Source organism: Babylonia areolata, chromosome 17 (genome assembly GCF_041734735.1).
Source record: "Babylonia areolata isolate BAREFJ2019XMU chromosome 17, ASM4173473v1, whole genome shotgun sequence".
NCBI classification, from domain to species: domain Eukaryota; kingdom Metazoa; phylum Mollusca; class Gastropoda; order Neogastropoda; family Buccinidae; genus Babylonia; species Babylonia areolata.
In genome coordinates, this window is record NC_134892.1 from 23,889,486 (window position 1) to 23,914,902 (window position 25,417).

Below are 25,417 nucleotides of genomic sequence, written 5' to 3' on the forward strand. Positions count from 1 at the left end.
TTTTTTTCTTGTATGCAAGAATACTTATTTTTCCCTTAGTTCAGGACCTGTCATTTACGACTTCTTAGTAAAAAATCTACAGCCGTGTTTATAGTGGAGTGATGGCCTAGAGGTAACGCGTCCGCCTAGGAAGCGAGAGAATCTGAGCGCGCTGGTTCGAATCACGGTTCAGCCACCGATATTTTCTCCCCCTCCACTAGACTTTGAGTGGTGGTCTGGACGCTAGTCATTCGGATGAGACGATAAACCGAGATCCCGTGTGCAGCGTGCACTTAGCGCACGTAAAAGAACCCACGGCAACAAAAGGGTTGTTCCTGGCAAAATTCTGTAGAAAAATCCACTTCGATAGGGAAAACAAATAAAACTGCACGCAGGAAAAAATACCAAAAAAATGGGTGGCGCTGTAGTGTAGCGACGTGCTCTCCCTGGGGAGAGCAGCATGAATTTCACACAGAGAAATCTGTTGTGATAAAAAGAAATACAAATACAAATACAAAATACAAAATTATTATGAAATGGCGTTTCTTTAAAACACGTTATTTTAGAACACGTCTCTTTCACTACGTGATAAATCACGCTGCCGTGTTCGGTTACTTTCATGATTTTTATCCTACTTAATTTTTATAAAAATACTTCTTGACTTATTAGTTCAGTCCTTGTCGTGTTCATATTTGCGTCCGTCTCGACAATGTGCTGAGAGACTGTTCAGCCTTTCACTTCCGACTGCGGATATTATCGGCGCTTTGGGGGTAACTGCATGATCAGGCGTCCAGTCACTCATTTGCATACGCTAACCTCCCTTGCAAATGGCGACTGTATTGATGAGTATGCGAAGCAATTTCTTGACACGTTTTGGCTCGATTTTGATACGGTTTTGTGTGTGTGTGTGTGTGTGTGTGTGTGTGTGTGTGTGTGTAATAAAACAACAGAAAAATCCTTTGTGACTGACCTCTCTTTGTCTCGGGTTTTTTCTATCCTTTCAACTTCATACTCTTTAATACTGTAAATCAGTAGGCTATTTCTTTTGTAACCCATTTATCATATAACACTCGGTTCACGGTTACACATGAAATGTGATACAACACAACACAAAACATTCACCACAACACTACACAACACAACACAAACAATATGACGCAACACAACACAAAACATTCAACACAGCACTACACAACACAACACAAACAATATGACACAACACAACACAAAACATTCAACACAACACTACACAACACAACACAAACAATATGACACAACACAACACAAAACATTCAACACAACACTACACAACACAACACAAACAATATGACACAACACAACACAAAACATTCAACACAGCACTACACAACACAAACAATACGATACAACACAAGACATTCAACACAGCACTACACAACACAAACCATTCAACACAGCACTACACAACACAAACAATACGATACGACACAACACAACACAACGCAAACAATACGATGCAACACAACTCAAGTCAAAACATTCAACACAACACAACACAAACAATACGATACAACACAACACAAAACACTCAACACAGCGCAACACAACACAATCAACACAACACAACACAACAGCACAACTCACAGTTCGGCATAGGTCATACGGGGCAAACACTGACACCTTCCCCCAACCACACCGCACGTGCACCGTGACCCGGGTTGTCGGGGTTCACACACCCTCGTCTGGCGGTGAAAACTGCACGCCCTCACCTCCTCCAAGCCCAAGGTCACCAACAAGGTCAAGGTCACCAGTAACACTTTGGCGGTCATGGTTGAGCTGTGTCACAGAGAGAGAGAGACAGACACATACACAATGAAAGTAAGACAGAGTGAGAGAAAGTGTGCCGGAGACAGACAGTCAGACGGACAGACAGGAAAAGTGAGATGGAGAGACAGAGGGTGAGAAAAAGTGATGGAGACAGAGAGAGAGAGTGAGGGAGAGGCAGAATGAGACAGAGAAAGAGAAAGAGAGACTGAGAAAAACAGAAAGAAAATGTAAAAGATACTGATACTTCTAATAATAATGATAATACTAATCTAGTTAATTATCATATTGTAGCCAAGTGCTCAGCTGGTTACGATAACCGTAGTTCAACTCTCAGCACATGCGGTGAAACGGATGCCAATTTTACTACAGTGATGAGTGTCCAACCATTGACCTGTCGACGTAACTTGCGTGATAAAACGCTATTCTCTTTTTTTCGTTGAAGCAGACAATAGAGTATTTTGAACTGAACTGAGCTGAGTATTCAAAAATTTGAAAAGAAAGCTGTCAGGCATTCAGCGTTGTCGTCGTACCGGTCACTTTCCAAGGTGCCGCTCTCTAGCACACACCGGGCGTGTCGCACACACAGTCAGCACTGTCTTCTTTTCTTCTTCTCATGATATTGTAATAAAACAATAGAAAACCCTTTTTTGTGACTAGCCTCTCTATGCCCCTGGCCTATGCGTGGAGCTTCCTATCATCCCACTCTTTTTATCCTAATTGAGTAATTCAATAATTCTTTTGTAACCCATTTTCAGTTTACCACTCGGTTCACGGACGGTTTCAATATTATATATGATAATCAATTATGATATATGATTGAGATTGTTATTACTATCAAACCATCGCGTACATTTCAAGGTGGGGAGAGGTTGGAAGAGTGAGAATTGAATCCAAATACACAGGTCAAAATTGCATACTGCTCCGCTCTCAGGTCAGATTCTTGCCCATTTTTGCTCATAGCCTTCTGCAAACACTGAACCTCGCTCCTCCAAACATACATTCTATAACATAATTAATGTATTGTTCAACGCTCAGGTCTTATCCTTTTTTTCTTTTTCTTTTTCTTTTTTTTTAAACTTTGTTTAGAACGCTGGACAATAAACTGAGTACTAGAATTCTTACCTTTGCGTGATCTTACACAATACCCACTTTCATTGGCTTTATCAGTATTATATTATCTTCATTATTAGTATTATCATTATCATTATTATGAGCATTTACGCCTAATCTTGAAAATAAACCATAGGTGTTTGCCAAAAAATCACACCAAAAAACAACAAAAAAAACCCCGTAAATATCAATTAGCAAAAATTTAAGACAAGATATGAACATTATTGAATTATTCATTCCCCCTCTCTCTCTCTCTCTCTCTCTCTCTCTCTCTCTCTCTCACACACACACACACACACACACACACACACACACACACACACACACACACAAGCACGCGCGCACGCACACATACAAGTCACGGTACACAATAATAATGTAGATGTTTTCTGAGGTCCTCTGTATATTCTTTTTTCTGTCAAACAGCATGAGTAATTATTCGTCCTCAATAATTATGTTGATCACAAGCAGGACGTTTACTAGTAAGGGCCTTGCGGTCATAGTCCTGTGTCAAAGTTGATAGTCACCAACAGAAGAATTACTAAATCTGAATTTTATACACTTTTCTTTGAAACATTTTTTTTTTATTGTTCACATAGCCCTGAATCCTCCCGAAGGTATCAAAGACAACACTAGCTCTGTCCAGAATTAAACCTGTATGGAAGGACAAAAATTATATCCGTGAAACACAGAATCATATTCCATCTTCCTATGTACATGCAAGACATGGACTTCACGGCGGATTTGAAAGGGAAAAAAAAACTGGTTTTGGAAATGAGGAAACTAACACACAACAGCTGTCCAGCCTAGTATGCCAAGATCCGTTTGCACAACTCTTGTTGGTGTGTATACCTTTCTGGACAGTCTGTCTTCTGACAAGTTACAAACCCTAAGCTATGATATATAAAGCCCGTGTGATATTTCATTCCTTTCCTGTGTAGATACTGTGGAGTGATGGCCTAGAGGTAACGCGTCCGCCTAGGTAGCGAGAAAATCTGAGCGCGCTGGTTCGAATCACGGCTCGGCCGCAGATATTTTCTCCCCCTCCACTAGACATTGAGTGGTGGTCTGGACGCTAGTCATTCGGATGAGACGATAAACCGAGGTCCCGTGTGCAGCATGCACTTAGCGCACGTAAAAGAACCCACGGCAACAAGAGGGTTGTTCCTGGCAAAATTCTATAGAAAAATCCACTTCGATAGGAAAAAACTAATAAAACTGCACGCAGGAAAAAATACAAAAAATGGGTGGCGCTGTATTATAGCGACGCGCTCTCCCTGGGGAGAGCAACCCGAATTTCACACAGAGAAATCTGCTGTGATAAAAAGAAATACAAATACAAATACAAAATACTCCGAAATAAATGATTAAATAAAACAGAGTTTTCCAAATATTCCATGTGCTCCATGCGGGGCTCTTATGAAAATGACAGATAAATAGATACAATGAACAAAGATACAAACAAACGAACAAATAGATAGATAAATAAATAAACTGCTTTTTTACTTTTTGCATTGTATGCCTTCCCTGGTACAAAGATGTCACGATTTTTTTTCCTTGTCCCATTACATACGTCACCCGGTACGTAGGCCTGTGTGTCTTGAAACAGGTAAATGAATAAATGAATAAGTAAATGAATAAATAGCTAAACAAATGAATAAATAAATGAATAAAAAAAAATAAATAAATGACTTCACCCTGTCTCGTCACAAGCGTTCGCTACGTATAGATATAATGAAATACGTCGATAAAGAAATAAAACAGATTTTTGCTCCACATGTTACATTTCACAGCAATTTCCTTAGAGATTTTCTTTCTTTCTTTCCTCTTCTTCTTCCTATCCTCCCCAAAGGACAGACTTACCTCCCTCGCTGTGAGCACGTGCGGACGTCAGGTGACTAGTGTGACACCACGGCAACACTCCGACACTATTTCAGTGGTCCGCGTCACATGACGTCACTTCCAAGTCTCTCTCTCTGTCTCTCTCTCTCTCTCTCACACACACACATACACGCGCGCGCTGTCCATCATTGGGAAAGGTGTGGTGGGGTTGAAGAGGGTGTGGGGGGAGGAGCGAGCATAGGTACCTCCCCCCTGCCCCCCCCCCTCTCTCTCTCTCTGTCTGTGAAAAGAAACAAAGGGGGATGAAATGTATGATCATTCTCCTGGAATTTGTTAGAAACAAATATAAGTATTTGTTAGAAACAAATATGTTGCCTCAAAGTTTACTAAAAGCCTAGACGGCTTTAGATTTGAATCATTGGTGTCCTGTAAAAAAAATAAAAAAACAACAGCAACAAAATGCTGATATTGTTTTCAACTTGTGTCTGTATCTGTACAAAGCGTTCCAAAATAATGGAAATTCCTCTGACATGGTACTTCTCTGAAAAATGACCAGATTTAATTTGTCTGCCCACATCCCTTCACAAGGGGCAAAGGTCATTGCTGAATAAGCCTTTCGTATTCGTGTTCGTAAATTCTCTCTCTCTCTCTCTCTGTGTGTGTGTGTGTGTGTGTGTGTGTCTGTGTCTGACTCTCTCTCTCTCTCTCCTCTCGCTGTCTCTCACTCTCTCTTTGTGTCTATCTCTCTGTCTCTGTCTCCCTCTGTCTTCCTACCTCTCTCTTTGTCTGAGTCTGTCGCTCTCTCTTTCTTTCTCTCTCTCTCTCTCTTTGTCTTTCTGTCTCTGTCTCTGTGTGTGTGTCTCTCCCTGCCTCTGTCTCTGTGTATCATTTTCTCTGTCTCTCTGTCTCTGCCTCTCTCTTTGTCTCTCTCTCTCGGTGTGTTTAATGTCCTGTCAGAGTTCTAATTGTGGAACAGTATTCCCTGTTCACCTGTCATTCTCATTCTCTCTTGGCGGAAGTGAGAGCACAAAACTTGATTGTTCCTCAAGAGTGATGTCCCTTGAGCTACGAAAATATCCTTCGGCAAAGCGAAGAGGGTTCTGAATGACAATGGAAGTGGGTGGGCTTTGTTTTGTTGTTTAACTCTCTCCATACGAACGGCGAAAGAGACGACGTTAACAGCGTTTCACCCCAATTACCACCATCAAAATATTGCAAACAAAGGCTCTTATACTGAAGAGGTGAATGTTGACAAAGAATACCACAATTCTGACGACGGAAGCTAAAGGTTGGGTCATTCAGACACCCACTGGACATCCGACGGGTCTGTGTAGAGGAGAAGAGAGGACTGGCCGTACTGAGTGAGTTAACACAAAGTTATATGAGTAGTGAATGCCGTTGTACTATCATCACATCTGACATGCTCACTGCCCGTGTTAGCCTCGTGACTACTGTAGTTGTCGAGCAGACTTGTCACGTCAAGATTTATTCCAAAAAAAAGACCCGTTAGAGCGTACGTCAGTGATGGGCTGTCACCTCACTGAGACAAGACTAAGCTGACAGATCAAGATGCTGGTCACATTTCATTATTCGGCCTGTTTCCTCTTTGGATTGTATTACTTTGGTTCAGCAAAGTCCATCATGAAATTGATAAGAAGACAAAAAGTTGTGAGTACATTTTAAACTCATGCTACAGTGGCGGATATCAGGTTACCGGTGTTTAGCAGTGAAGGAGGGATTCTAGCTGAACCATGGCAGAGTCAAGTGGGTGTTATATGTATGTGTCTCGTCGCTCAACACTTGAGTCGTTCTGGTGGTGTCAGGGTTTTGACAGTTACTTCTTCTTCTTCTTCCGTCTTCGCGAGATGTTGAAGCTTTTCGTTTTCTACCTTTCTTTGCCTTTGTGTGTGTGTGTGTGGGTGTGTGTGTTCGGTGAAGGTTTCGTTGTTCAGTGGTGGGGTCTTTGTTATGTGAAGGTTTCGTTTTTAAGAGCTGGGGTCTTTGTTATGTGAAGGTTTCGTTGTTAAGAGCTGGGGTCTTTGTTATGTGAAGGTTTCGTTGTTAAGAGCTGGGGTCTTTGTACGGTGAAGGTTTCGTTGTTAAGAGCTGGGGTCTTTGTTCGTTGAAGGTTTCGTTGGCCAGAGCTGGGGTCTTTGTCATGTGAAGGCTTCGTTGTTAAGAGCTGGTGTCTTTGTTTTGTGAAGGTTTCGTTGTTAAGAGCTGGGGGTTTTGTATGGTGAAGGTTTCGTTGATCAGGGCTGAGGTCTTTGTTATGTGAAGGTTTCGTTGTTAAGAGCTGGGGTCTTTGTTCGGTGAAGGTTTTGTTGTTCAGGCCTGGGTCTTTGTTATGTGAAGGTTTCGTTATTCAGTGGTGGGGTCTTTGATATGTGAAGGTTTCATTGTTCAGTGGTGTTGTCTTTGTTTGGTGAAGGTTTCGTTGTTAAGTGCTGGGGTCCTTGTTATGTGAAGGTTTCGTTGTTAAGTGCTGGGGTCTTTGTTAGGTGAAGGTTTCGTTGTTCAGAGCTGGGGTCTTTGTTATGTGAAGGTTTCGTTGTTAAGAGCTGGGGTCTTTGTTCGTTGAAGGTTTCGTTGGCCAGAGCTGGGGTCTTTGTCATGTGAAGGTTTCGTTGTTAAGAGCTGGGGTCTTTGTTATGTGAAGTCTTCGTTGTTAAGAGCTGGTGTCTTTGTTTTGTGAAGGTTTCGTTGTTAAGAGCTGGGGGTTTTGTATGGTGAAGGTTTCGTTGATCAGGGCTGAGGTCTTTGTTATGTGAAGGTTTCGTTGTTAAGAGCTGGGGTCTTTGTTCGGTGAAGGTTTTGTTGTTCAGGCCTGGGTCTTTGTTATGTGAAGGTTTCGTTATTCAGTGGTGGGGTCTTTGATATGTGAAGGTTTCATTGTTCAGTGGTGTTGTCTTTGTTTGGTGAAGGTTTCGTTGTTAAGTGCTGGGGTCTTTGTTATGTGAAGGTTTCGTTGTTATGTGCTGGGGTCTTTGTTATGTGAAGGTTTCGTTGTTAAGTGCTGGGGTCTTTGATATGTGAAGTTTTCGTTTTTAAGTGCTGAGGTCTTTGTTATGTGAAGGTTTCGTTGTTATGTGCTGGGGTCTTTGTTATGTGAAGGTTTCGTTGTTAAGTGCTGGGGTCTTTGATATGTGAAGGTTTCGTTTTTAAGTGCTGAGGTCTTTGTTATGTGAAGGTTTCGTTGTTATGTGCTGGGGTCTTTGTTATGTGAAGGTTTCGTTGTTAAGTGCTGGGGTCTTTGTTCTGTGAAGGTTTCGTTGTTAAGTGCTGGGGTCTTTGTTATGTGAAGGTTTCGTTGTTAAGTGCTGGGGTCTTTGTTATGTGAAGGTTTCGTTGTTAAGTGCTGGGGTCTTTGATATGTGAAGGTTTCGTTGTTCAGAGCTGGTGTCTTTGTTATGTGAAGGTTTCGTTGTTCAGTGGTGGGGTCTTTGTTCGGTGAAGGTTTCGTTGTTCAGGCCTGGGTCTTTGTTATGTGAAGGTTTCGTTGTTCAGGGGTGGGGTCTTTGTTATGTGAAGGTTTCGTTGTTCAGGGGTGTGGTCTTTGTTCGGTGAAGGTTTCGTTTTTAAGTGTTGGGGTCTTTGTTATGTGAAGGTTTCGTTGTTCAGGGGTGTGGTCTTTGTTATGTGAAGGTTTCGTTGCTCAGGGTTGGGGTCTTTGTTAGGTGAAGGTTTCGTTGTTCAGACCTGGGGTCTTTGTACGGTGAAGGTTTCGTTGTTCAGGCCTGGGTCTTTGTTATGTGAAGGTTTCGTTGTTCAGACCTGGGGTCTTTGTACGGTGAAGGTTTCGTTGTTAAGAGCTGGGGTCTTTGTTATGTGAAGGTTTCGTTGTTAAGAGCTGGGGTCTTTGTACGGTGAAAGTTTCGTTGTTAAGAGCTGGGTTCTTTGTTATGTGAATGTTTCGTTGTTAAGTGCTGGGGTCTTTGTTCGCTAAGGTTTCATTGTTCGAGGGCTGGATGTCTGTTCGGGTGAGAGGTCCGTCTGGCGTTCCCTGGGGTTTTAATTTGTGTTTCTTGTGAATCTTTTACACGACAGTCACATGTTTATGCATTTCACCGGTGTTCCAGAAGGGAAAATTTCTCCCCGAGATGATGAAAGTGTTCTGTATTCTTTTCTCCTCCTCCTTGCCTCCCCCTCCCCCACCCCCACCCCCTTCCCTTCCCCACCTCCCCCCTCCCCTCTTTCCTGCGTCACTTCCTCTCTTTCCCTTTTCGTGGGGAAAAAAACAAACAAACAAACAAATATGAAAAAAAACGAACAGGGGTTCATATAAAGGTTAAAAAAAAAAAAAAAAAGAAGAAGTTTGGACACGATTTCACATGGCGACGTAATAAGTCTCCACTCCTTTAACGAGTTGTACGATAAGTGTTCGTGGTGTAATTAACAGATTAACAGTCGGCGCATGACCAGACTTCAGCTTTGATATGTGATGTGAAAAATGCTGATGATAAAAAAAAAATGTATATATTTTTTTCAAAAAAAAGCTGCGGAACAGGTTCACCTTTGTGTATCCGTTTCCTGTCTACAGACGCTGACGAATCCTTCCCACGACAGCCGTTATTAATGGCATCTATCGTCGCCGTTCTTATACGGTGTATTATTATGACGCCGTTGGCTTTTTGGGGGGGACGGAAAGGTAGTGGGGGGGCGGGTGGGGGGGGTCTTCTTCTCTAGAATAATTATCTTTGCCACTGTTTCTCTTTATCTGTGTGTGGGAGGGGGCAGGTGAGGGGGTGGGGGCGTTGAGCGAGTGTGAGAGACAGAGAGAGAGTGCGTGTATGTGTGTGTTTGTGTGTGTGTGTGTGAGAGAGAGAGAGAGAGAGACAGACAGAGTGAGTGAGTGTGTGTGTGTGTGTGAGAGAGAGAGAGAGAGAGTGTGTGTGAGAGAGAGAAACAGAGAGAGATAGAGTGTGTGTGTGTGTGTGTCTGTGTCTGTGTCTGTGTGAGAGAGAGAGAGAGTGTGTGTGTGAGTGGGAGAGAGAGAGAGACAGAGACAGAGACACAGAGAGTGTGTGTGAGTGTGTGTGTGTGTGTGTGTGTGTGTGTCTGAGTGTGTGTGTGTGTGTGTGTGTGTGTGTGTGTGTGTGTGTGTGTGTGTGTTTCTCTCTGTGTCTCTGTCTCTCTTCCTTTCTCTCTGTCTCTCTTGCCCGCTCATCGTGTTTTTGTGTGTCTTTCTGTGTCTCTTTCATTCTGTCTGTCACTCTCTCTGTTTCTCTCACTCTCTCTGTTTCTCTCTCTCTCTGTGTCTGTCTGTCTCTCTCTCTGTGTCTCTCTCTCTCTGTTTCTCTCTCTCTCTCTGTCTGTCTCTCTCTGTCTCTCTCTCTCTCTCTCTGCATCTCCCCCCCCCTCTCTCTCTCTCTCTCTCTATCTCTCTGTCACTGTCTCTGTTTTTCTCTCTCTCTGTCTCTCTCTCCCTCTCTGTCTGTCTCTCTGTGTATCTTCCCCCCCCCCCTCTCTCTGTCTCTCTCTCCCTCTCTGTCTGTCTGTCTCTGCATCTCCCCCGCTCCCCCACCACCCTCTCTCTGTCTCTCTCTTCCTGTCTGTCTCTCTCTATATGCCCCCCCTCTCTCTCTCTCTCTCTCTCCTCTGTCCCTGTATCCCCCCCCACCCACCCCCGGCCCCCTCCTCCCCACCCCTCCATCCCCCCACCCCTCTCTCTCTCTCTCTCTTTAACCTATTGAAGACTGATCGCCGCGACGCAAAATATGCTTGAATTGTCGAGTGTGATGGATGGTTGTACGACGCAGATGCAGAAACAGAAACAGAAAAAGAAGAAATGGACTCGCGCATGACTTGCACGTGAGGATTTTGCTTGTCACTTTCGTCCCGTCATCAGTGTGACAGGTCTGAGTCATCAAGTATGTGCGTCAAACTGTCATCCGTCCTTCAAGGTGGATCAAACAGACATGTCGTCATTTTGTGTTATACGCGTCATCACTGACGTAAGGTTTTGCCCTCAGTCCTGCACAGTGGAGTACTGCACTTTTTTTTTGGTTGTGTTTCCAAAACTGTCCGTGTCTCTACTTTGCATGGCCGCTCCTCCAACCTCTTAAACACACACACCGGCGCGCGCTTGCACACACAAGCACACTCGTTCAGACATACACACACACACACACACACACACACACACACACACACACACACACACACACGCACGCAACACACACAAGCTCGCATGCATGCACAAGCGCGCGCGCACGCACACACACACACACGATCGCACGCACACACACACTCGCAAGCACACACACCACCACCACCACCTCCATCCCCCCCCCCCCCACCCCACCCCCACACACACACACACACACACACACACACAGACTATATTGGGGGGAAAATCGATTGCACTTATCTTTTTCTTTGTGCGTCTGTTTATTGATTGTTTGATGTCCGTATCGACGGGCGCAATAGCCGAGTGGTTAAAGCGTTGGACTGTCAATCTGAGGGTCCCGGGTTCGAATCACGGTGACGGCGCCTGGTGGGTAAAGGGTGGAGATTTTTACGATCTCTCAGGTCAACATATGTGCAGACCTGCCAGTGCCTGAACCCCCTTCGTGTGTACATGCAAGCAGAAGATCAAATACGCACGTTAAAGATCCTGTAATCCATGTCAGCGTTCGGTGGGTTATGGAAACAAGAACATACCCAGCATGCACACCCCCGAAAACGGAGTATGGCTGCCTACATGGCGGGGTAAAAACGGTCATGCACATAAAAGCCCACTCGTGTACATGCGAGTGTACGTGGGAGTTGCAGCCCACGAAAGCAGAAGAAGAAGAAGAAGATGTCCGTATCTATCGAGTCATCTACGACTTGTGTGGTGGCTGAATGGTTAATGTGCTAGGTTCTCACCCGAAGTTTCTGAGTTCGATCCTCGGATCCACGCACCTGATGGGTTAAGGGTGGAACCAACTCCCTTGTTCTGTCCGACACGCTCAGTTTTTGTCCTCATTCAAATCAGCTCTCAAAACTCACCTTTTCCACAGTTGTTATGATTAGTTTTCCTGCCCTGTGTGGCTGTCTGCGATTGTTGGTGGGTGGAGAGAGGAATGCAGCTGTATCGGTATGAATGCCTGTGTGTGTGTGTGTGTGTGTGTGTGTGTGTGTGTGTGTGTGTGTGTGGTGTGTGTGTGTGTGTGTAAACCTGCTTATTTTGTGATGTGTATAGGCAAATGAATGTTATGAAGTGTATTTGCATCAATGTATGTATGTGTAATTGTATTTGTAAACGCTCTGGGCTCTCCAAAGATAGGGCGTCCAAATATACATTATTATCATAAGGAATTTTCCGATGTCACAGTCTCAACGTATGGCCTACATGCAGGCCTGTAGAATCCCCAACGTGTGTATACGCATGCAGAAAATCAAATACGCACGCGAAAGATCCTGTAATCCATCATAGTTTCAGCGTTTTTCTTCTTCGTTCGTTGGCTGCAAACTCGTTTGTACACGAGTGGGCTTTTACGTGTATGACCGTTTTTACCCTGCCATGTAGGCAGCCATACTCCGTTTTCGAGGGTGTGCGTGCTGGGTATCTTCTTGTTCCCATAACCCACCGAACGCTGACATGGATCGTAGGATCTTTAACGTGCGTATTTGATCTTCTGATTGCGTATACACACGAAGGGGATTCAGGCACTAACAGGTATGCACATATGTTGACCTGGAAGATCGGAAAAATCTCCACCCTTTACCCACCAAGCGCCGTTACCGAGATTCGAACTCAGGGCCCTAAGATTGAAAGTCCAACGCTTTAACCATTCGGCTATTGCGCCCGTCATGCCAGCGTTCCAAGGGTTTTGGAAACAAGAACATACGCAGCGTGTACACCCCCCGAAAGCGGAGTATGGCTGCCTACTTGATGGGAGGTAAAAATGGTCATACTTGTCGAAGTCCACTCATACATGTACACAAGTGAACGTGGGTGTGGCAGCCCACAATAGCCCACAAACGCAGATTTTAAAACTTTTTTTTTTTTTTCTAAAGAGCCCATGTTGTTACTTTTAAGACGATTTATTAATAATTGTACCAAGGCAACACATCCAAGGAGTATATCTACACGAACTGAGAATAAATCCGGTGTGTTAATATATCAACTGAAGAAGGAAATTATTCTGACTGTCTTGTTTCAAACACATTTGTCGAAGAGAGAGACGACATGACATCAGCCCGACAGCCATAAATCTCGGGAGGACGTTGGCCCTGCACGATCAGACGATGACGTCATTGCACTCTGACGCAGACATGTGAGATGACGCCTTAATGAATGCGAAACAAAAACATACACATGCGTCATCTTCTGTCTTTTTTTCTTCTTGACCTTGCTTTGACTTTGTTGTGTGTTTATATTTTGAGTGCTACATTCACATGTTCCGCTTGTAATTTTATGTTTGAAAGACTTCACCACTCTAAATTTCTCTGCATGCGATAATAAATTGATTCTGATTTTTTTTTTTTTTTAATTCTAATGCTCTTTTACTAACACATTCTAACTAACACGGTCATAAAATCTTCAGTGAGAACAACATGAACCGTGAACTTGAATACCAGTGACAGCTCCAGCGTTTGTGTGTTCATACTGCGCACTGACACAGCCGGGGTCGTCCCCAAGTAGCCAGCATCAGGGCCAAATTCCAATACGGCCTTGTTCCAATACGGCTCCATCCAATAAGGCTTTATTCCAATATGACCCCATCCAATACAGCCTGATTCCAATACGGCTCAATTTCAATACAGCCCTATTCCAATGCGGCACAATTCCAGTATGGCTCATTTCCAATAGGGTCTAATTCCAATATGGTCCAGTTCCTTTCTGTGCCCAGTCCCATTACAACAGATAAGTAACATGTCCCGTCCGTCAGATGAGTAGATGTACACAAGAAGACACAAAGCTAAAAGGCCCTGACACCCAAACTACCAAGCAACAAGAAGACACAAAGCTAAAAGGCCCTGACACCCAAACTACCAAGCATCAAGAAGACACAAAGCTAAAAGGCCATGACACCCAAACTACAAAACGACAAGAAAACACAAAGCTAAAAGACCCTGACACCCAAACTACCAAGCGTCAAGAAGACACAAAGCTAAAAGGCCCTGACACCCAAACTACCAAGCGTCAAGAAGACACAAAGCTAAAAGGCCCTGACACCCAAACTACCAAGCAACAAGAAGACACAGAGCTAAAAGGCCATGACACCTAAACTACCAAGCGTCAAGAAGACACAAAGCTAAAAGGCCCTGACACCCAAACTACCAAGCGTCAAGAAGACACAAAGCTAAAAGGCCCTGACACCCAAACTACCAAGCGTCAAGAAGACACAAAGCTAAAAGGCCCCGACACCCAAACTACCAAGCGTCAAGAAGACACAAAGCTAAAAGGCCCTGACACCCAAACTACCAAGCAACAAGAAGACACAAAGCTAAAAGGCCCTGACACCCAAACTACCAAGCGACAAGAAGACACAAAGCTAAAAGGCCCTGACACCCAAACTACCAAGCAACAAGAAGACACAAAGCTAAAAGGCCCTGACACCCAAACTTCCAAGTGTCAAGTAGACACAAAGCTAAAAGGCCCTGACACCCAAACTTCCAAGCGTCAAGAAGACACAAAGCTAAAAGGCCCTGACACCCAAACTACCAAGCGTCAAGAAGACACAAAGCTAAAAGGCCATGACACCCAATCTGCCAAGCGTCAAGAAGACACAAAGCTAAAAGGCCCTGACACCCAAACTTCCAAGTGTCAATGAGACACAAAGCTAAAAGGCCCTGACACCCAAACTACCAAGCGTCAAGAAGACACAAAGCTCAATTGCATGTTGGATTTGAATCAGCTTTCAACGATGTCAAACATATGCAAGATTTCGAAACACATAGTATTCAGACACTGATTTTTGTTGTTTTTTGGGGGGAAAAAATCCGTCCAAACTCTCTGAACAACACAACTAATTATTTCTGACTTTGAGTCTTTACGCGCGTGCGTGCGTGCGTGCGTGTGTGTGTGTGTGTGTGTGTGTGCCAGAGCTAGAGAGAAATTTCTCTCTTTCGTTCCAAGCCTGCCTATCCGAAACTGCATTCAAGTTAAACGTTGACACTCACCTACTTCTGTGAGGTTGTCGACAAGAATAACCAACAACGTACAAAGGTTGAGAGAGAGCGTTAGGGGAGGGGAGGGGGGGGGGGTCAGGGGAAACCAGGGGACACTTCGGAATGACATGTTGAAGTTGTCAAAAGGCTTCTTTTTTGGGAGGGGGGGGGGGCGTCCGGACCGGTAATTAAACATGCACGTGCCTGTCACGACGGAAAGATCACGCGTGTCAGTTTCAGTGCAGTGTTTTTCAATGGGACTGAAACGGAGTTGTCCCGTGTCACAGGGCCCCCTGGAAAGGCGTCGACCCCCCCCGGCGAACAGTTGTCCCAGGACTAGTTTACAGCTGTCCATGTCACATTAAAGTCAACTCCAGCACAAAGTGGAATTTATGAGGAGGGCTCCCTGACTAAGGATGTGACTGACTTTGGGCTTGTGGAACCAAGCGACACCATTTTATTCTTCTGAATGAACGAAGCGCTACACATTCGCTTGAAACTGTTTCGTTCTGTCATTCCAACTTTTAAAGGCGGAAACAAAGGCCTTTGTCAGCAGTCCAGTACCGGAATTCGGTATGGTAGTTGGTCACATTTCAGACGAGGAACATTTCCGTGGTTTTATAGGGGGTCAGCTCTATATTCCCCAATTCTATGTTCCTCGAAATTTTCTTTACCCCAGGTTTATATTCCCCCGGGTCTACATTCCCCCAGGTCTATGTTACCCCAGGTCTAGGTTGCATTATCTTCGTTGTTTTATCACGTTCACGCATTATTAACGTACTGCAGCTGACCACTACAGACCACCACTGACCACTGTCGACCACTGACCACCGCTGACTACTGACCACCATTGACCACTGCTGACCATTACCCAGAAGTGTATACTGTATGATTAAACATGCATAGGCCTGGGGGAACATAGACCTGGGTGGAATATGGACATGGAGGAATCTCGGGGAACACAGACCTGGGGGAACATAGACCTGGTGGAACATTGACCTGGGGGAACATTGACCTGGGTGGAATATGGACATGGATCCTGGAGGAACAGAGACCTCAGTGGGGGAACATTGACCTGGGGGAACATAGACCTGGGGGAACATTGACCTGGGGGAACATAGACCTGGGGGAACATAGACCTGGTGGAACACTGGAACATTGACCTGGGGGAACATAGACCTGGGGGAACATAGACCTGGCGGAACACTGGAACATTGACCTGGGGGAACATAGACCTGTGGGAACATAGACCTGGCGGAACACTGGAACATTGACCTGGGGGAACATAGACCTGGGGGAACATAGACCTGGCGGAACACTGGAACATTGACCTGGGGGAACACAGACCTGGGGGAACATAGACCTGGTGGAACATTGACCTGGGGGAACATTGACCTGGTGGAACATAGACCTGTGGGAACATTGACCTGGGGGGGTTATAGACCTGTGGGAACATAGACCTGGGGGATTATAGACCTGTGGGAACATAGACCTGGGGGAACATTGACCAGGGGGAACATAGACCAGGGGGAACATAGACCTGGGGGAACATTGACCAGGGGGAACATAGACCAGGGGGAACATTGACCAGGGGGAACATAGACCAGGGGGAACATTGACCTGGGGGAACATAGACCTGTGGGAACATAGACCTGGGGGAACATAGACCAGGGGGAACATAGACCAGGGGGAACATTGACCAGGGACACGGGAAAGGGTCGTCAGTCGAACCAGCAAAAGCTTCGTCTTCATGTCGGTAGCCTCACGTTTTCTTTCACACAAATAACTTCCCTTCAAACGCAGCTGATTAAAAAAAAAAATAATAAAAAAAATAAAAAATATATATATATAAACAGAAAAGCCCCTTCAGATTTGAGAAATTCTTCTTCTTCTTCTTCGTTCGTGGGCTGCCACTCCCACGTTCACTTCTACAGTATGTACACGAGTGGGCTTTTACGTGTATGCCCGTTTTTACCCCGACATGTAGGCAGCCATACTCCGTTTTCGGACGTGTGCATTCTGGGTATGTTCTTGTTTCCATAACCCATCGAACACTGCCATGGATTTTAGAATAAGTTAACATGCGTATTTGATCTTCTGCTTGCATATACACACGAAGGAGGTTCAGGCACAAGTAGGTCTGCACGTACATAATTATGCTGACCTGGGAGATCGGAAAAATCTGAGGCGCCGGCCGGTTACCGCCGAGATTCGAACACTGGACTTTCAGATTGAAAGTCCAACGCTTTAACCACTCGGCTATAGCGCCCGTCAGAGTTGAGAAATGAACCAGAGTGTAAAAGATCAGCATGAAGGCAGAACACAGCAAGCCACAGCTGGGCCGCTCTGACCTGTAATAATAATAATGGATACTTACATAGCACACTATCCAGAAATCTGCTCTAGGTGCTTTACAAAAACGCCTTTGTTAACATAAAACATTATATCTTTGTTACATACACACACCAAAATGTGACCACACACACACACACACACACGCACACACACACGCACACACACACACACACACACTGCATACATACATTTTAACATACATGCGTGTCTAACAGCTACCCTAACACATACGCACACATAGGCAGGCACAAACTTACATAAACACACGCACACACAATACACATTCATATACATGCATATAGTTATGTACACATACATATGTATACACATATAGTCAAGCACAGCTAACGAAAAGGAAGTGGACCTGCCACAATTGAACTTATTGCTGAGGGAAAAGGTGAGTTTTGGGCCGAGATTTAAAAGATGCGAGGGAATCCGAATGACGGAGGTTATCAGGGAGCTTGTTCCACGTCTTTGGCGATTGTGGCGTAGTTGTCACTTTTGTTAGCTTCCTCGTTAGCATTCACGCGTTAGCAAAGGCTATGTCGATCAAATCCTTGGTAAGGGGGCGTGACATCACCTTCGCTCCCTGCCTGTTCTGCCGGAGGTGGCACTTCGTGTGCACCAAACCGGACCTCCCGGAAAAGAAATGGAGCGAAGGTGGATTTGCTGTCGCCCCTCTCCTTCGATTTCAGCACGAAAATACTTGGGGGAATGAACTCGCCCAACTTTTAAGCTATGGGTTATCTAGAGTTTTCTCCCTCTAACTAAAGCTTCGCTCAGATCTTGCGACAAACACGAACAGTAAGACCGTGCAACGCTGCAGTCTTCCCGGCCCTTCCACCTCGAACCTCTTAAAATCTTTTCCACAAGAAGAGAAAACTGGTTACAATTGGAGTCCGTGTTGCATGCAGTATGCTGTTCTGACCCATAACTTGCCTGTACGTGCGCCGCCTTTTCTCTTTTATTTCTTTTCGTTTCAGTTTTTTCTTTTTCTTTTTCCAGCAGTTTTTTTTTTCCACCTATTGGAATAAAATGTTTTTACTAAATACCTGAAAAGAATTGTATTTATTTGTACATAGTACAAGCAAGAACTGAACCATAGACAACAAAATTCCAATTGGTAATTGCGGGCACATTTTCCCGCCGGGGCAGTGAAAAAACAACTAGTGACAAACATCATAAACTTGTGATCATTATCACTGGCACTAATAGTGAGCCCAGAGACAACGACTGAACAAGAAATTCGATCAAAAATGAATAGTAGTGATGGGACCTGGAAGACTGAAGACTAGTAAGGTTGCATAATTAAGTAAGACTGAGGACGGTGACAGGCAGAAAGAAAAGAGGCAGAAACAAAGCCACAGAAAAGAGCCTGTAGTTTTCAGTACAGTTGAGGTGGAGATGATTAGGATAATAATAATAATAATAATAATAATAATAATAATAATAATAATGATGATGATGATGATGATAACTGGACATTTATCAGCGCTTTCCTCATTGCACAAAGCGCTTTACAATCCACACAAAAACACATCCGAAACACACTCATTCCTCAGCTCACAATTATGCACAACTGATAAACATATACATGCGCATAAAAATCGCAGTACTGACGTGCAATACACATACATATAATCCACACGTACATTCGACGCACACAATACAGCATTACAAATATACCTACATAATCGACTAACTACTTTTTCCTGACTCGTATGAGAGACGGTCTATAGGAAATACTGCTGGAAGAGGAAAGTCTTGAGGTTAGGTTTAAAGGAAGGCAGTGAGGGGCTGTGACGGACGTGGTGAGGTAAAGAGTTCCATATTTGAACAACAGATATGAAAAGGCTTGCTGTAATTCTCTTTTGTATTTTGGAACGCAGAAGGTCATGTTCTATAATCGGCAGCAGAGCAATTTGAAGAAAACGGGAGGGTACATAGATTTGAAAGATTCCAGAGTGGTATCGGGGTGGAGTTCCAAATATGATACGGTAGCAGAGACAGGCGGCCGGCTTTGTATTTGATTCTTTGTTCTATCAGTAACCAGTGCAACTCTTTTGGAATGGGTGTGCAGTGTGCGGATCTTTTTGTTTATCTATACAGAATCCCGGGCATCTGTGTCCACATCAGTATTGGACCACTGAGATCGTATTTACAGTTTATAGGTCAGTGTATTGGACTGAGATGGTGAAGTACTCGTAATCCAGCTTCTGGTCCCGTAGTAAAGTGGACGGACACACCACAGTGAACAACAATTAATGATGTTGCTGTAACTCATTCAGCCCGGTGAGGCATAGCCGGACGGAACGGCATACAATGACTGATTTGTCTTGACTGAACTAATACTGCCGGGAATTAACTCTACTGACAAGTAACGTCATATCCCTGTTGCGGGGATTTGCTTCCGGCAAGCTTAGATTTTTATGCGAGTCAGTTTCTCCAAGTTAAATCATTATATATATATATATATATATATATATATATATATATGTGTGTGTGTGTGTGTGTGTGTGTGTGTGTGTGTGTGTGTGTGTGTGTGTGTGTGTGTGTGTTTTTTATTGATAAAAAAAAACAACAACAACAAACAAACAAACCAACAACAAAAAACTGAAGAACTTCAATACTGACATAAGTATGCAACCCGAGTCGCCGGCCATTGCAGTCTCAGTCTCATTTGTTCTTCTCGTTTTTTTTTCTGGTTCAAGTTGTTGTTGTTCTCAAGGCCTGACTTAGCGCGTTGGGTTACGCTGCTGGTCAGGAATCTGCCGCTTTTTAACAGATGCGATGGATCGAGCGTATACAGTATGGACCGAAAGCAGTGACGCCCCCTTTAGTAACTGAACCGACTCGAAACTTGTGGTGGTCACGGTGGTGTGTGCTTAAAATCATATTCCCTCACACACACACACACACACACACACACACACATGATTTATGCCCGAGGGGGACAAATTTCAATGAGGGACAAGCATCACATGACATCAAAGATGGCGGCCCGCAGGGTTTTGTTGTGTGTTGCACTGCAGTTGGTATTTTGTTTCTCCAGTGTACACGTATCTGGAGGTAATTTTATGTTCTCATTTTGTCGAGCTATATACAATTGAAATAGTTCTGTGATTTGATGACATATTTTTCTTAGCAATCAAAGATCAGATATGGTTTCATATACCGACGTTGTGCTTCCTGGTCATTTCTGCTTCAAATCCAGTCATTCTCGTTCAACATCATGATGATCTCATTGTTCAGCCGGTTGATCCCCGTTCGATAAATGGAAGTAATGGATGTATGAGTTAGTGAGTCACTATGTGGCAGTAACATACTGTGCCATTAGTCTGTCTCATCGAAGGTTCTAGTTTTAGATGGTGAATGGTATTCGTGATGATGTTGGAAGGCAAAACAATGTCAACTGTGTCAGTACAGTGACCACAACACATGAATCATTTTCATGTGACTTTCAACAAGATTTCAGTTGTTGTTTTTTGTCTTGAAATTAATCGGTTGAATTAATTACTGTTTCCCTTCAACTGACAGACACCTTCCAACCCCCACCACGGTTTGCCACACAAAGGACACAGAATAAATTTGAATGTTCATGTTTTATTTAAATTTAACAGAATATATAATTTCCATCATCTGTATCCCAAAATGATGTAGGGATAGGATACAGTTACATGAGTGGATCACAGATAACAGTTTCACAAGTATAAAAACTTAAAAAGGCTCTTATTACTAAAATACCAAGATGTCACCACTATACCAGGGACCTGCGTGATTGTTGTGTGTGTGTGTGTGTGTGTGTGTGTGTGTGTGTGGTCATAGACATTTGTTGCTTAGAACAAAACAGAAACAAAAACTGTGAGAAGGGGGTGGGGCTGGGTGAGAAATATAAAGCCAGTCTTTATTAGCCATTGTCAACACTCATGGTGATCTATTTTTCCTCGGAAAGTTTATAAATACACTTCAGCTCTCATGTGAAACGGTGAACACAGACTCCTTGACATACACAGTCACGCACATGCATTGTACACACATTGTGACACATATGCTCACTTATCTACACACACACACACACACACACACACACACACACAGAGAGACTGTGTGTTACTGTGTATGTGTATAGCTGATGTGACACAGTTGAAAAAAGACTGTGTGTATGTGTGTGTCATGATGCGGTAGAAAAAAGACTGTGTGTATTAATGTGTGTGATGTAAGACAGTAGAATTATGAAAGGAATGGACTGTGCCTTTGTGTGTGATATATTTTACATTAGAAGATTGAGTGTGTGTAAATTCAAATGTGTGTGATGTATGTAACACAGTAGAAAGGAATGGAAATAGAATGTATGTTTGTGAGTGATATGACACAGCAGGAAATTGAGCATGAATAAATTTACATGTGTTATTTATATATATATATATATATTTATGGTGGTGGTGTGTCCATCGAGATCGATGATGACCATCATTGTCATCCAGCTGGGGGATATAAAAATAATGTATCACACACTGTGTGTGAAAAGTGATGCACATGACGTTTTATGTCTGCTGTTTCAGAGAAAGCTAAGAGAACCAAGGAGAAGATCTACATTGACATGTTGTCCCAGAACAGCTGTTTCCGACTTCTGAATGCCACACACCAAGTGGGCTGCAGCTGTGAGTTCATTGTATTGTATTTTGATTTGTATTGTATTGTGTTGTATTGTATTGTATTATGATTTGTATTAACTCTTTTTTTCTCGCAACAGATTTCTCTGTGTGAAATCCAGGCTGCTCTCCCGAGGGAGAGCGTGTGAGAGCGCCAGCCTTTTTTTTTTTTCTTTTTTTTGTTTTTTTTTGTTTGTTTAGTTATTTCAATAATTTATCGTATTGTAGTTTGTATTATATCTCTTTTTGTCATAACAATAGATTTCTCTGTGTGAAATTTGGGCAGCTCCGTCCCTCCTTTCCCACACCACAATGGGGAAAGCAGATCACTGCAAATACAATGCACCATTACCCTTTTTTTTATCAGCATGCAAGTGTGTTCATTTTCCTTCTTCTTCTTCTTCTTCTGCGTTCACTCCTATGCACACGAGTGGGCTTTTACGTGTATGACCGTTTTTACCCCGCCATGTAGGCAGCCATACTCCGTTTTCGGGGGTGTGCATGCTGGGTATGTTCTTGTTTCCATAACCCACCGAACGCTGACATGGATTACAGGATCTTTAACGTGCGTATTTGATCTTCTGCTTGCATATACACACAAAGGGGGTTCAGGCACTAAGCAGGTCTGCACATATGTTGACCTGGGAGATCGTAAAAATCTCCACCCTTTACCCACCAGGCGCCGTCACCGTGATTCGAACCCGGGACCCTCAGATTGAAAGTCCAACTCTTTGACCATTCGGCTGTTGCGCCCGTCATTCATTTTCCTATCAAAGTGGGTTTTTGTGATAGAATTTTGCCAGGGTGTTACCATGATGTTAAATCTCTTTAGAGGTGCCTGTGTAATTGTTTCACTTTTCTCCTTCAATTCTAAAGATATGCTTACATGCATGTATATGTCTTGGAATTGTACTTTTTTTTTTGTATAAGGAGCAGTATACACAAACATATATGAATTTATCTTCAGGAGTGATTAAGTTGACTTGAGCAGTTTACATGATCGCATGTGAATTTCTGTTCAATCAGAAATTATACCTGAGCAGAATGTTATTACACAATCACAAGTGATTTTTTTTCAGCAAGATATTTGACTTGGGCAGTACACACGATCGCATGTGATTTCTCTTTTTAGATAAGAAAGTTGACTATAGTGTATACATAATCGTGTAATTATGTGAATTTCTGTTCAGAAGTAATACAGTTGACTTGGCCTGAGCAGTACACACGGTCACTTGTTTGGCATGAATTAGTCTTTCAGGATGATAAAGTTGACTTGAGCAGTATTCACGATTGACATGTGAATTTAGAGAGGATAAAGTTGACTTGAGCAGTATTCACGATGACATGTCAGTTTAAGATAATAAAGTTGACTTGAGCAGTATACACGATGACATGTGAATTTAGAGAGGATAAAGTTGACTTGAGCAGTATACACGATGACATGTCAGTTTAAGATAATAAAGTTGACTTGAGCAGTATACACGATGACATGTGAATTTAAGATAATAAAGTTGACTTGAGCAGTATACACGATGACATGTGAATTTAGAGAGGATAAAGCTGACTTGAGCAGTATACACGATGACATGTGAATTTAGAGAGGATAAAAGCTGACTTGAGCAGTATACACGATGACATGTGAATTTAGAGGGGATAAAGCTGACTTGAGCAGTATACACAGTGATATATGAATTTAGAGAGGATAAAGCTGACTTGAGCAGTATACACGATGACATGTGAATTTAGAGAGGATAAAGTTGAGCAGTATACACCATGACATGTGAATTTAGAGGGGATAAAGCCGACTTGGCAGCTGACTTCACCAGAAGCTGCAGGTGCTGATGAGCAGGTGTGCACTGTGTGTGGCAGCGGCCCAGGAGGGGAACACAGGTGTGGTTCACTACATGCAGACAGAGGAGGACTGGACCTTTGTTCTGACCACTGGGCCCACCCCTCCCTATGTTCCAGTGCTGGAGACGGTCAACTTTACATTGTGAGTCACACACACACCCCACACCTTTCTTTTTTTTCTTTTTTTAAATTTTATTTTCATAGTGCTTCAGTGACTTGAGTTTTTCTCGGATTTTGGCTAAAATTTTATGGAGAATATTTGAACTAGTGGTGTGTGTAATAGTGTAAAGAAAAAAATGCATGGTGTGTTGTAGATGTGTATATATATATAATAATATATATATAGAGAGAGAGAGAGAGAGAGAGAAAGAGAGAGAGAGAGAGACAAGACAAGACAAGACACATTCTTTATTTTCGAGGATAATCGATAAGCACTTGCTCGCTTTTTTTCAACCAGTCCTCCGCCCTGAAACAGGGTCTACACTACACAATACTACATTATATATGTCATTGCATGCACTACACAATGCTACTTAAAGTCATAGAATGTGAATACAATACTACATAAAGGCATAAGCATGGTAAAAATAAAATACCCACCCCCCCACCCCCCACACACACAAGAGAACACTGAACACTGAACACTGAACACTTTAATGTCAATAGCTTTACAGCCCTAATGACATGGGGGTTCATAATACAAATAACAACATGCATCAATAGTAATAATATTGATGAAAACCAAAACCAAAACGAAATCAATCAATCTGTGCAACAAAGTGCAGTTCGACCATCCATTCAAAGTAATGGCATGTAGTGAGAAATAAAAACAAAAACATATATAAATGTATAACATAATATTTTCCATATGAGAGTGACAACACAGATTTCACTTTTCACAATGAGCAACACCTGATACTATTTTATTATTGTTGAGTTTTTTTTCGTCGCATGTTATTCGCTTCTGCAATATATTTTGCAAGTGACTGTAGTGAAGTTTCCTGATTTAAATTAAGCACTCCAAAAATATCTTCATACTTTGCTGAATTTGTTTTAAATACAACACATTTTTCTCGAATATCGTCATAAGCTTTACAACTAAACAAAAAATGTAACTCATCCTCCCTTGAATGCCCGCACATCGGACAAGGGGAGAGTAACGAGGGCTCAGTCTGAAACCACTTTTCATAAGCATTCAAACCAATCGTTCTCGTTCTAAATCTGGCGAGACTTGTTCGGTGCCACTTGTTTGTCACGACTGTGATATATTTTTCTGTTTGAAATATACTTTTAAAACTATAAAACCATCTATATTTCTCAGTGCTTTCCATTTTACCGTGCCAATTCTGTTTATATGAAGCAATTAGCCTATCTTTGAATTCTGAAACAAATCCTTCTACACATCCAACTCCCTGACACATCCACACAATCCCAAATCCATTTACAGTTAATGTCTTCTTTACAAAATATACCCAGTTTTCCTTCCCTCTCTCATGTTCATTTACTAACATTTCATACGCCTGCTTACATAATCTCGATGTGGGTAGCCTTATTAATTTTAACCAATATTTTATACATTTCACACATGATTTAATGTATAATGGGTATCTACCACTTTCTCCATATAATACAGTATTTGAAGCATGTAATGGAACATTTAAAAAACGTTTAATAGCTAATGTATGTACTTTTTCTAAATCTTTGTTATCAGAAAGTCCCCA

At 43.0% G+C, this 25,417-nt stretch overlaps 2 protein-coding genes across 2 annotated transcripts in view; one reads left to right on the plus strand and one right to left on the minus strand.

The window, feature by feature from the left end:
- Positions 1 to 4,861, minus strand: part of LOC143291528 (uncharacterized) — an 8,213-nt gene extending 3,352 nt beyond the window's left edge. Inside the window, exons 1-2 of the mRNA XM_076601430.1 lie at positions 4,759 to 4,861; positions 1,603 to 1,794 (exon numbers count right to left, since the gene is read on the minus strand). Of these exons, the coding sequence (XP_076457545.1) occupies positions 1,603 to 1,787 (185 nt within the window). The 5' untranslated portion in view covers positions 1,788 to 1,794; positions 4,759 to 4,861. The remainder of the gene's footprint in view (positions 1 to 1,602; positions 1,795 to 4,758) is intronic.
- A 15,325-nt stretch (positions 4,862 to 20,186) lies between these two features.
- The window catches only part of LOC143291768 (nicastrin-like), a 40,457-nt gene continuing 35,226 nt past the window's right edge, over positions 20,187 to 25,417 (plus strand). The window contains exons 1-3 of the mRNA XM_076601908.1: positions 20,187 to 20,262; positions 21,756 to 21,854; positions 23,715 to 23,838. Coding sequence (XP_076458023.1) covers positions 20,187 to 20,262; positions 21,756 to 21,854; positions 23,715 to 23,838 — 299 coding nt within the window. The remainder of the gene's footprint in view (positions 20,263 to 21,755; positions 21,855 to 23,714; positions 23,839 to 25,417) is intronic.